The following is a 13,224-nucleotide window of genomic DNA, read 5'->3' on the forward strand; positions in this document are numbered from 1 at the left end:
AGCACATGGGAAAGCATTAACATGCAGTATCACAACATTCATGCTAATAAAGAGTAAGTTATGCATAAAAGAAAACCTTCATACTGGTACATGGAAGAGCGATTTATATTTTGAGAAAGATGTTTCTGATGACTTTGAACAAAATCAAACCTCCAAATCAGCTCCAGCCTGTATTTAGTACTGTTGTATGGCTAAACAATAACCACATTTCTACTGAAGATTTGCATACACTGTGCAGAGACAGAGGTGCTTTAGTAACAGCCAGCAAACACCTTTTCAGAAGGACCAGTGGCCCAGCTCATTTCTCTTGGGGCTGAATTCTTGATGGACAAGGGCAAGAAAGTTCTTCAGCCACCACCGCCTTCTGCTGATTCAAAAAACTACTGTGTGTGTGTAGGTGTGTTGGGGGTGTGCAGTAAATTTAAAGCTTCATTTAAAAAAGCTTCCAAATAGTCAAGCTAAAATCTCATCCTAATTCCAGTCCCTCTCTTTAGAAGATAGATCCTACGCTCTTGAACAATAGCCAGGATTTGTAGCCTAACAGGCTGGAGAGAGATGAAAGTGTGGACATGTTATGAGAAATACTCTCCAGTCACAGTGGACCATTGCACCAGTACCATGCACTTGTTCAGTACAGCCCATCGAGAACTGCTATGGCAGAACTGAAATGCTCTACAACCGAGCTTTTTTTTTTTGCTTCAGTTCCAGCTCTACATATTGGAAAGCCCATCCCAACTATATTTTTCAAGATCTATGGGTGACAGTAATGTGAACCAAGACAAAAATACTGTCTTGAATTAAAGCAGAAAGATAGTTATGGCCAGGAAACCAGGGAATATATGCACTGGAATGCCAGAAATATGGTTTAATAAAAACTGCAGTACAATGCACACTCAAAAATTTCTAACTGTGAGAAGAATGATGCCACCAAAGTGCTATTTTTAATCTATTTTTGCAGCATACTGTCAAGAAGAAAAAAGTTCCAGGGTAAGAACTAAAAATTTCATTACAGTAACAATTTTTTATTGCATGTTTAAAATGCATTTTTAAAAACAAATAGTGCATGCTGACTTCACTTTAATCTCCTGAAATATGCACTTATGATGGGGAGCCCTGGGGCTACAGATCCATCTATGATGTTTATTAACAAAATATAATCCCAGTACATTTCCCCAGGGGACAGTATTTAGTTCCAAAAGATTGTCAACCCTGTACTCTAACACACTTGAGTTAGTTGTTTGTGTACACTAAGTCCATTTATTTTAAATTTATTTTGTCTACATTTAGTGAAATAAAAACATCGCCCTGTACAATCCACCATCAGCAGTGAGTACAACAGCAAAAATTATTATACAGTTTATACACACTAAAATCTTGTCCTTTTTCCTATAAAGAAACCAGAACAAACCTAATCAATATAGAGTTTAATTTAGAAGAACTCAAATTACAGAAGGGAAAGCCAAAATTATTACGGTCTTTTCTGAGCCCCCAGAAGTTCCTGATTCATGTTGTTGGAACAGTGAGTGCAACTGGAAGAGTGAAACATGCTCAAGTTGTCTTCTCGGGTCTTCAAAAAATTATTAGCAAGTATTTAAATTAAACATGTCTAGTTAAAGAAACATTTGAAGCAGAGCAAGATAAGTGGGAATTTTGCCTTACCACTTGTGGTTTCTTTTAAACCCAACTTATACAATGCGCGAAGTGCTAAGCAACACTACAGAAACACATTTACATCAACACTGAAGATCTGGGGAAATGAAATTCCAACAAATTTATTTTTTTAAATGAGCTGTATTTTCTAAAGTCATTTTTATTTCTCTGTTTTCATACAGTATTGAAAACAAACGCGGCACATTCACATTTCCCGAAGAATTGTAAGGATGATCTCTACAGGGATAACGTTGAAAAGCCTGAAGCTCAATTAATTCATGTCAAAAACTCTCAAAAGGAGTAAAAGGCTTGATCTGAATGGTCTAGAACATGTATTGTAATTTAATAGAGAAGATGGTCGTCTTAATATTAATGATTTAAAAGAACTTCCCAGTTCATGCGAAGAGTATAGTCCAAGAATAAATCAAATTTTCTGAACGCATTTTATGCTACGTAAGTGTATACTTTGCGATCCTCAGGTGTTCGTGCCAAATATTCTCTCTCAATAAGTCCTTCAATACGCTTTTTAATAACAACTGGACTTGGTAAGAATCGGGCCTTCAGCTGCTGAGTTACCTAAAACAAAATAAAACCCGACAATATAAGATCACAGCACAAGTAAGATCTTGAAGCATCCTAACAGAACACAACAAACAGAAAAATGTATTAAGACAGAGATGGTGACAACTATGAAGCATAAAAAGCAGCCTGCAGGCTTCTGACCATCCCTCCACTTGCTTGCTCATGTTGGAGTATGATTCAAAGCTCTACAGAGGCATGGTCACAACCTGAGACTGCTCCCAATTTCACAGCTCTAAGGGAGTTCAGGAGTGCAAAACGTGTAACGTCCTGGAGCTGTGTGAGCTTAGGAGTGAAGAGCAGCAGGACTGTTTGTCTGCTAAGAACTCAAATCTCTCAAACCTGGACCCAAGAGTCAGTAACAAGATCAAAGCAGAAAATAATGTTAAGCACAGTGGTTTGCTTTTCAAGGAATTTAACATCATAACAGCACTAAAAGTAGGAAGGAAAATTAGATATCCTGTGAGTACATCCTAAAGTGAAGGGTAAGGATTTAGGTGTGTCTTCAGACAGGGAGAAAAGAATGGATGGGTTAAATACAGCATCCCTCAAAAGCCTTTCAGCATGTTAGCGAGAGCTGTGTAACTTTGATGAGTTACTAGCAAAAGCAACCTCTGTACAAGCATACCTCTGCTACTAGCACGTTGTGTTGCATCTTCTTTCTAGATTTCATTATCCGAACTATAGCAGCTTCTATCTCATGTTTTCTGTCATCATCTACCTTCTGCCTTGTTTCTTTCCTTTCTGGATCAGATTCTCCTTGTTTGGCAGCAACTTAAAGAAAATGGAGAATGTAAATAATGTTAGCAAAATTAACAATTATTTCATTGTGTGTTAGCTTCACTATTTATTTCATCTAGACATCAAGTTATATTTTTGTGAGTTTTGACATTCTCAAAGTCGATGTTTTTTTTTAAATGAAAACCAGCTACAAGAACATATTAACACTTTCTGGTATATTTTGATAGCAACTGACAAGATAACAAACTGTTATTTAATTACTACTATGTTAAAATTTGAACAGTACTCAAATCTGCTTACAGGCACAAGCACCAGCACTTCCATAAGCTAATGAAGTGGTATTATACACTTCGCTTCCCTTATTTGTTCAGCCCAAATCATTGCCCAAAACCATTATAAGCTACCTGGTACTTGAAAATGGCTGTTGTATCATGGGCTAAAAACATCACTCATTTCACAACAGTACAGCAACTTATGAGGCAATTTTCCTATTTCTGAATCAATCAGTAGCTTATTTTTCATTTTATTATTTAATTTGAATTTTATTTTTCTTTCAGTATTTCCTGTAAGAGATAATTACAAATTTTGTAAAGTAAAAGGCTTAACTGACTTCCACACTTTTCTTGGTATTTGAATTTTCATTTTGATGCAACTAATCATCAAGAAAAAAAAAAAAATCTCTCTTCCTTTCACTTCTATGGACATCAAACCTGTAAAAGATAATTTGAAAGTTTTAAGGCAGTTTTGGGACTGCAAGAGAGTAGAATATAAAGCTCACTTACCCGTCTGAATCTTGACTCTGTGTAGTTTAGATGTGAACTGATCATTCACTGTAAATATATGACCATTTTCTATTTCTTTTGATTTAGGCTCTTTTGTGAGAACACGTTGTGTTGGTTTGCCACATGCAAGGGACTGTAGGGCTCTAACCAGTTCTCTTTCGGGGATATCAGTTTCTTGTTGAATTTCCTAAAGAAGAATACTTAGTTAGCTTATGGCTGTGGCACAAGTATCACCTGCTGCAACCAACATCAGGGACTGCTTAAAAAAGTAATACTGTGACAGTTGTGGCACTTGAAGGGTAAGAACTCGTTCAGCAGCAAGGTCTCAGTTGGTACTGTGCAAAATGATCCACCTGGGTCAGTGCACAGACAGTGAATTCTGTCAAATGAACAACGCCATGAGCTGAAAGGAGAAGAATGAATAATCAGCTGTTCCATTTCCCTGCAATTTCTGAGAGGGCTGAAAGGATTTGTTAACTGTTTCCGAGGTTTGTTGAACAGGGTGAAACCAAACCTTCTGACTAACTCAGTATGGAAAACATCCATGACGTTCATGACCATTCCTGACCAAGAGCTGCACAAATGCTTTTGCATTCAGCCATGCTGTTGAAAAGAAGATCTTTACAAATAGAGCAAACAATGTCTGGTTTCACTGTAGCATAGAAATACTCTAGATTCATCATACTTCCTTTCTAAATAACTCAACTTATTTACAGCCCAGATGCCTTTCGCTAGGACTTCTCCAGGTGAAATACAAAAAGACCCCATTATAGTGCAGCAAACATACGAACTTTGAAGACTGTTTGTAAAAACATGTACATAACCTGGTGCACCTCTGTCAGTGTTCTTAAGAGTCAGCTGAGAAATGGATGTTAGGCAAGTCACCAGTGGTCATGAGCTAGTAAATAAATTACACTGGATGCAGAATGATGCTTTAATATGCTCTAGGAGAAGGCCAACTATGTTGCTCTCTCAGACCTGAAGTGTTTACTGAGCTCCCATTCAGTAAAAGTTCATTTTTCCTCATCTCTTTTCTTCCTTTTTCTAGCCTGAGGAAACTGCAGACACTTCTGATTTCACATTCCCATTCAGACTCTTGAGGGACTCATAGCTGCTAAAGAGAAAAAACAAACCTCGCAGACATGCAGCTGTCCACAAGAGCAAATACTGTCTCAGCTTCCCCAGCTTTGGTTCCAAGGGCAGTATCAAGCCCTTACACTGTCCCCATAAATTCCTGATTCTCATGGCACACAAGTCCATGTGATGACCTTAAGTTAAAAAGAGCAGTAACAACTCCAAGTGATCAAAATGCTAAGATCCGTAAAGAACTACAAAGAACTTTTAACAAGTTCTTTAAAGAGTGACCAGAAAAATCAAACTAAATTCTATCAAATAATGTTATTTCTTGAGTATACTCAAGAATTTTTTTTCTAAATTTTCTAAATCAACCCAGAAAAAACAGCCACTTTTCTGTTGTCATCCACCACGGACAACATGCAATAAAAATAATTTCTCTGTGATGCCAAGGCTCAGACAAAATAGGCATTATTTTTCAACTCGACCAAACACTACACACAGAGTGTTGACTCTGAAACTGTTTTTGACATAAGGTCAAGTTAACTGGAACGAGGTAAAAAGAATAAAATCACTAAGTCCAAAATTTTAAAAATTCAGAATTTTTGGTACCTCCTGCTTAGAGGTGATTTGGAAATACTAAAATGGTCTTAAGAGTATTCTTAGCATAATGCACTCAGAAATACTTACATATTTGAAATAAATTGTGAATATCCACATATTTTAACTATTTGCTAGTATCAAAATGTCTCTTCCCAAGCTGCTCATAGAAAGTTACTATTTCTTCCTTTGCTGTTTTATTTAAAACACAGCTGTCACCTTCATACTTTTTTTTTTAGATTCAGCACAAAGTAGCATTAAAAAAATATCCCAAGAAGCTATAATCCTTTACATGGTCACAACAAAAAAGTCTTTCTGAAATGGACTGATCAGCATAAAATTTAAGAAACCAAGGGAAGGTGCCAGGTTTCAGAGCTTATATAAATGTAAAGCCTTAAAGGCTACAAACCAACCCCAGCTTATTAATGATGTAATGCCAGTGACGTGCAGATTGCCAAACTTTGACTTTTGCTCAACAATTAAAATTAATCCTTTCAAAACTGAATCAGTTCTACAAGGCCATATATATAGTCTGCTTTTAACAAAAATGAAATATAGAGCCAAAAGGAAAATTGAGTGGGGTTTCATGCTACCCGTCCTTATATAGACCACTGTGTATTTGCTATTGTACTTCACTCTGCAGCATTCCAGCTGAGCCATGAACGCACTCAAACCATTTCACTTTTAGAATTTATAAGCCAGCATTAAAGTAAGGACCACAAAGAACTGTACTGCAATATGCTGCCTCAGAAGGAGCCAAAAATTTCGAGCTGAATAAAAAAAAAAAGGTTATGAATGTAAATGGGGATAACAGATGTTCCTGTGCTGTTTCCTTCAGCCTGTAGCATAAAGTTTTCCTAAACATATTTTTCTGAAGATATTTGATGTAGCAATGAGAAATGTGCATTTCTTCCCCATCTCTCCCCAATAAGAATGCCTTATTTTAAAGGCCACATTAGATTCATGCACAGGAGTAGTGTTGATTACACAATCTCAGTGCTAAAATATTACCAAGTGACCTCTATCTGGAGGCTACAAAAGAGATCATTCTAGGTATGAACTCTGTCAGTTCTACACAAGAAAACAGAATCAAAATATGCAGAAAAATCAGAAGGAAAAGAATTTTGTCATTTTGTTGAAATAATAAAAAGTATTTTTAGTTTTATTTACAGACTTCAACTTGTGTGCCTTCCAAAGCAGACATCAGCAAAAGATGAAACAGGTAGCCTAATTTACAGTTCTAATCTCTCACTTTTGTGGAATTATTCCACAACCTAACTTCTACTACAGTCACATTTGTATTTCTTATTTGTTAAACATAAAGAACCACCCTTATTTCTCATGTTATTACAAAAAGTGTGCATTTCACCTTTTAAAATACTGAGCTGCAATGTAAATCAACTGAAAAATATGTTATTACATGAGACTTGATTAGAAGAATTGAATTCTTAAAAAAAAATTAGCATTCTTTGAAGCTTGAATGAAGGTCATTCCTCTTCCACTTCAGCAGCATTAGCCTATGTGGCCAACAGTTATTTTGCATATACAAATAAAATGTTGCTGTACAGTAATACAATAAATTCATATATTTATTGTGAAGAATTTTTTTTATGCAACAATCTTTAAAGTTTCCATAACATTTTATGGATAATTTTTGCATTATCAGTATCCCATTTTTTCTTCAATCACATGGCCTAATGGCTATTAGGATTATTATGAGGATCTTATCAAGTTTACAATCGATAATCACACTGAATGCAAAATAAAACAGCAAAGTCTGTTCAGCTGCGAAGGCAACTTCAAATGAATCTGTTGAGCTGTGAATCTGCAGAAACACTTATGTATCAGACAGTTTTAGGATACACAAGCACACACAAGTCAGCTCACATGCTCTGCTGCACTGAAAGCACTAGTTTGACACAACAGAGAAGGAACAGTTGCCCAGCACTCAGCAGTTAATCAGGGTATTCAATAATCAATGAACAAAGATAAAATTCCTTCTCCTCCAAAGTTTTCATAACCTTTCTTGGCTGGAGTTAAAGACAACTCCCACACACTTCACCAAAGAAACCAAACAACACAAATATGCCTCCTTAATGTTTTAGTTCAAGCGGGACACAAAGGGAGAGCTTAAGAACTCCCAAACCAGAAATAAACAAAACACACAACTTAAAAGCAGATGGACAGATTTCTCTATCATCTGGTCTTGGTAAAATAAAGTATAATTAAGAGCATGTATTAAAAATTGTATTTTTCCCTGCTCTACCAAGTGTTATTTATTCATAGATGGGTAAGGCTCTACTACTCATTAAGCCTGCAATTTGGTGGAATAAGGCAGCCACCAGCCCAATTTTAGAATCAGCTTCAAGAAAAAAAATGAGCCGTAAAGTCTCCCTCCTTGTTTTCACTCCCTCAAATATTCTGCAAAGTACTCAAAGCTGTAATGCTCCTGCAACAGATTTCACAACACACAGGACTTTGTGTTCTAAAATAATGTTTAAATTATCAGTAGTTTATTAATAATCTCTTATCAAATCCTGCCTTCTTTAATCACTACTGAGACCATTTCAAAGAAACTGCTTTATTAACAAGCTAGAAGTGTGCCAAATAAGCTGAAAACACAATCCAAACAAAAAGGCAAATGATTACTATGCATAGCACAGTCAAGAGCAGATGAGAAAACCTGGAAATCTACTCTGTTTCAAACTGTACCCATACTACTTTTCAAGGCTGCCAATGGCCTCTCAAACAGAAGATAATGTCTAAAACAAAACTATCAATTAAAATTAACAATATAATGTTCACACAACAAAGCACATGATACTCCTCCACTCCTAAGGTGGTCTTCTTCATCATCATCTTTTAGCTGACATGCCAGCCTTCCCCAGCAACACCCCTCTAGTCTCCTTGTTAAGAATCTCTCCAGACCCTTCTTCACTGTCCTTTCTGGCTGATCAGCTCAGAGAAGGGCTGAAAGTTCTTTGATTCATCCTCCAGCTCAGTCCAGCCTGCCAATTTTACTTAGGTATTCAGGAAGCCAGGATACAAACCCCTCTCTACCCTTTGGCCTCTAAATCCAGTTTCTCAAAGACAAAATGAGGAAATGGAGCCACCTACTGCATTTCAACTTCAGCTTTTCTACAGCTCAATGGCCTAGAACAACCACACTCACAATTCTCAAACATTTCTGAAACCTTCTGCTTCCAAATAATTTCCTCCCCTAGAACTGCTTCCCAGGTGCATTGCTAATGATCTGCTTCTTGCGTTTATTGGCCTGATCCATACTCAAATAGAATGACAGGCACCTGATCTTCAAAGAGGACAAGAAATTGCCTAAAACAGTTATTTAGAATCAGGTAAGAAACCCACACCACTTACCTCAAATGTGTATTTTTCTCTGTTGTTAAATAGCATTAATATTGTCATCTGGAAAGTGGAGACTTGCAATATGTGCTTCCGTGTATTTGAGCCAGTTACTTGGGCACCTCCTACACCAACTTCTGAGCCATCTTCCTATTTTAAAATTCCAAAACTACTATTAGATTATTCTTAACTCAAAAATGTTTTATCCTGGTAAGATGAAACTTAAATTATGAAAAATTTGTCTAGGAGATCAGCCTACAGAAGCGACAGAAAAGCAACCACCTGGGGGCATAACCAGGATGTTCCTCCAGTAGCTGCCTCACAATGCCAGGAGGATTGAGGTCGGAGGCTCATCTGGAGGTCCTGTGGTCCAGCCACCACTCCAGGCCAGGCTATCTACAGCCACCAGTCAAATACTGACCATTGCTAAGGATGGAGACTCCACCACCTCTGTGGCCCCTGTTTCACTACTTGCCCACCCTCCAAGTTTTCTTATGCTTAAAATTACCAACATATTTATCCTACAGAAACACAATTTCAACATCCTCACAAATGCATGTTATTATTAATACTTTGTTATAAGAATTTTGTTTTCGTTTTGGATTGCCTCTTACATTCCCAAGCATCATGCCATTACTAGTTGTAACATGGGATTTTAGTACTGGTCTAATCACTATGAAATTCCTTTCTTGTATGCATACAAATTAAGCATTGTAGTTATATAAACTCTGCTTAGAATCTTGTTTTTGAAAAAATGCTGTCTACACTGCATTCTGCATAGGAAAAGCAGGCTGAAATTGGCTTAGCAAAAAAACTCTAACAAATTTCTTTTCACTTTTGACTAAAAAAACCCAGTCAAAAAACCCAAACCACTCAAACCATTGAGGTCCCTTCAAGATCACATTTACTACTTTTCTACAAGTAATGCTGAGCGATGCATTCAAATTAGATTCGGGGGGAGGGAAAAAAGTCAAAGCAAAACTGCTACAAAGAAAGAATCAGACTATAAGGCTGATGGAAGGCATCTTTTTCTCATCCTTACATTCTCAATGGGCTTGCTTTTATTTTACAGAATTCTGAAGTTACTAAAAAATATGCATTTGTTTACTTTTAAAAAGAGATACAATATTTACATAATCTTGATTTCCTACCTTTTTAACAGGCCCATAGAAAGTGGCATTGAGATCTGCAGAGCCCATGTGATGCTGGAGTGTCAGCTGTCGCCCACTGTGTTTGGCTAAATAAAATCTGTAATAGAATTGAATTGAAAATAATACATAGTTCACATTTCGTATTGAAGAATAAATACCTTTAAAAAGTTACATAGCCTTTTTGAGCTATTGAGGACATTCTTAAAACATTTATAACCTTCCGCTTTTTCAAAACATTAACTTTTACCAGAATTCTATTTAAAATCTCCCAAAACATCAAGCATTGCATTCTCCAATTTTCACATGAGCTAAAGAAGAGCAGTTTGTCAGCACATCTTTAACAGTAAAACTGTTAAAAAAATCTGTACACATGAAAAAAAAAAATCTGTACAGGCAAGTTTAAAAAGTTTCTTCTCAAAAGAAGAAACTACCTAAAAATCTGTTTTAATACATACCTTCTAAATATTTCAAAAGCATGTCTGGGAGCTGGAGGGATGTTGCACTTTGGTGTGGCTGACTGGGTAGGCCAGTAACCTGTTGTGAGGACACGCACTGTGAGATCAACACCTCCTAATGAGACCTAAGGGTAATTGGAAGAAAACATACACTATTTTAAAACAAGACCATGTTTCACCACTTTTTCTATATCAGTGTAAAATGCTTGGAATTTTGTCTAACTATGAAAGAAACAGATGTATCTGTCAACATTCTTTTTACAAAACCAGACAAATAAATTAATTTATCACTGTCAGAGTAGATGGTACAGCAAAAATCCTCTACATTATTCCCCTCTGGCATTTAAAAGCATGCAGAATTGAACAAAATAAATTCTTAATCAAGAACTAAATGTCTGTGATCATAAACAGAACTTACAATATGTGCAACAAATCTTTCTAAATAGGTTTTCTGATGACATGCAATAAAGCTGGTTTGCACTAAATGTGTCAGTTTCAAAGTAACTCTTTCTAAATGTACTCTCTGGAAGTAGAGAGGAAATACTGAATATCTGATGTTGAACCATAGAGAGCTTACCTGTGGACTGCAATGCCAACAGTTACTCACTTTAACACAGCCCACCTATCCTCTTTCCTTAAAGACAGCCCTGACTGTGAATATGCAGCACTGGTGAGGAAACATGCCCCAGCTGAAGTGCTGATCTATAAAGATGTGTTGGCAGACGGTAAAGATCTGGCTACCAGTGACGCATAATTCCCACTAGGTATCCCAACTAAGCTGAGCATTTTTAAGCTTAAAACTGACTGCTTTCAGCTCTAGGAGGTAGAACCAATACCTTCAAAGAACATACATTATGAACAATAAAAACCAAAGTATACAATATTCAACTTATATAAATCCACTACACAGAAATAGAGCATATTATGTTTTAGAAGGTCAAAAACTGCCACCTGAACTCAGAAACTTTCACTATTCAACAGCAGAGTAGCATCCCCATGCACTACAGCAGAGTTTTTGAATTGTGTGTACTGAATGCCTGTGTGCACCAACCAACTGTGCCCTGGAAACTTCTGAAAAACCTAAACAAGCTTCAACAGTTTTCTTCCTTTAGCCAAAGTGTGGGAAAAGGCCATCAGTGCAGACAGGAGGACACAAAAAATATATTTATCTGGAACTGAAGGATCTGAGCTGCGATGGCAACTGTTTCCCAAAATTTTTTGGTCTTTGCCAGACCAGAACACAGCATTAATTTAGAATGCCTCCCACCTTACATTATTAAGAGCACTAAGCAGTTGGTGACATGAAAAAGTTTTGGAAGCACTTTATTATATAGGACATCTTTTCAGCATAAAAATAGCATGAACTAGTGGAAAGTGCCCTGAAGTGATCCAGTCTTTACAGAGCTCCAGCAAATGTTCCAGGAACACATTGCAGAAATTTCTCAATCTATTAGCCTGGACTTTCCCTGGTGCTGAGCTTTCCACTTCCTGAGAGCAAACCAATCATCTACAAAGACCTTGGCACAGCCTGTATCTCAGGATACAGGATCCAGCAGGAAACTTTGTAGGTAGGATTATTTAGAGAAAAGCAGACGCCTGACTCCTCTAGGAGGCACTGTACACATTCAAGGTACCCAAATTGTTCAAACCGGAGCAGAACAAACTATTTCATATAAAACACAGTATCACCAGCAATTTAACAGTAACAAAATTGCCCAAATCTTCCTGTATTTCCTCTCAAATATTACTGACACTAATAGAAACACATGTACTTCTGTCATAAACAGTAACTCCAGAAATTTCTATAAAAGGACACGATTAGGTTGACCAAAAGGCAACTATCACATGAACTGGTGTCTTGCCAAGAGAAAGGTGAAGTTTCAAATAAGGCCTAACAGAACATCTGTTAACATTTTAAATTCATCTTCTTAGCTGTACATAGCTAAAAAGAAGATAGAGACATCATTTATTAACTCACTCATTTTAAGACTGTCACGTAAAGTACATGGACCTTTAGCACAATCCCCTTTCCCTCTGCATGTTGAAGTCTAGCATGACACCTAAAAAATGGGAATGCTCTAGCAAGTTTTTATTGAAATTAATATTTCAAGCATTCCAGAAGCAAAACATGACTAGCCTCTAAAGCAAGGAAACCAAACAAACCAGTAGTAAAAGGTGCGTGTCCACAAACACCTTTATCCACATCCTCTCCTCTTCTGAATCCACTTAAGAGAACATGCTGCTGTTCTACTCATGATGATTCACAGTATGCTGATGAAGAGGATTTCAGCCAATTGCTTCAAGACTGCAAAGATTTCATATCACCTTGCACAACCAGGGACATTGGACAGAGTAAATCCATGAAAATATTCTTGGCATTCAGACTTCTGAAACCAATTCAAACAGACTTGATGTACAGACCCTGCCTACCTGCACACAGGGAATTACTTGGCTGCTTATTATATACTGTTAGCTGCTGAGTATCAGTACAAAAAAAAAGTGTTTTAGAGAGAGTAAATTGGTATCTCAAAAAGAATGATGTCTCCATAAAATATTCCAGAGGCCTACTTTTACAAGAAGGTGTAATTTTTTCCTAATTAAACAACTAAATTCATATTTGACAATTTGCATAAAATTTGAAAAACTGAATTTTGAAATTTGCAATAAAATGGCAGTTTTGCTTTTAGCAAAGGCATTAATTGTGTCAGGAAAGTTCAATATGAGATGGCGTGCTTTGCAAATACCTGCAGCATGCAGTATTTTTCTTGCTCTTAGCAAAAAATACACGTCACAACTGGCGATTAACTTTGAAGAATGGGAGCGAGACGG

At 36.8% G+C, this 13,224-nt stretch overlaps 1 protein-coding gene across 1 annotated transcript in view; it reads right to left on the minus strand.

The window, feature by feature from the left end:
* Nucleotides 1-1,409: 1,409 nt before the first annotated feature.
* The window catches only part of CUL3 (cullin 3), a 37,284-nt gene continuing 25,469 nt past the window's right edge, over nucleotides 1,410-13,224 (minus strand). The window contains exons 10-15 of the mRNA XM_008638188.2: nucleotides 10,396-10,520; nucleotides 9,941-10,037; nucleotides 8,805-8,939; nucleotides 3,753-3,939; nucleotides 2,858-3,003; nucleotides 1,410-2,226 (exon numbers count right to left, since the gene is read on the minus strand). Coding sequence (XP_008636410.1) covers nucleotides 2,095-2,226; nucleotides 2,858-3,003; nucleotides 3,753-3,939; nucleotides 8,805-8,939; nucleotides 9,941-10,037; nucleotides 10,396-10,520 — 822 coding nt within the window. The 3' untranslated portion in view covers nucleotides 1,410-2,094. The remainder of the gene's footprint in view (nucleotides 2,227-2,857; nucleotides 3,004-3,752; nucleotides 3,940-8,804; nucleotides 8,940-9,940; nucleotides 10,038-10,395; nucleotides 10,521-13,224) is intronic.

Source organism: Corvus brachyrhynchos, unplaced genomic scaffold (assembly GCF_000691975.1).
Source record: "Corvus brachyrhynchos isolate BGI_N302 unplaced genomic scaffold, ASM69197v1 scaffold1337, whole genome shotgun sequence".
NCBI classification, from domain to species: domain Eukaryota; kingdom Metazoa; phylum Chordata; class Aves; order Passeriformes; family Corvidae; genus Corvus; species Corvus brachyrhynchos.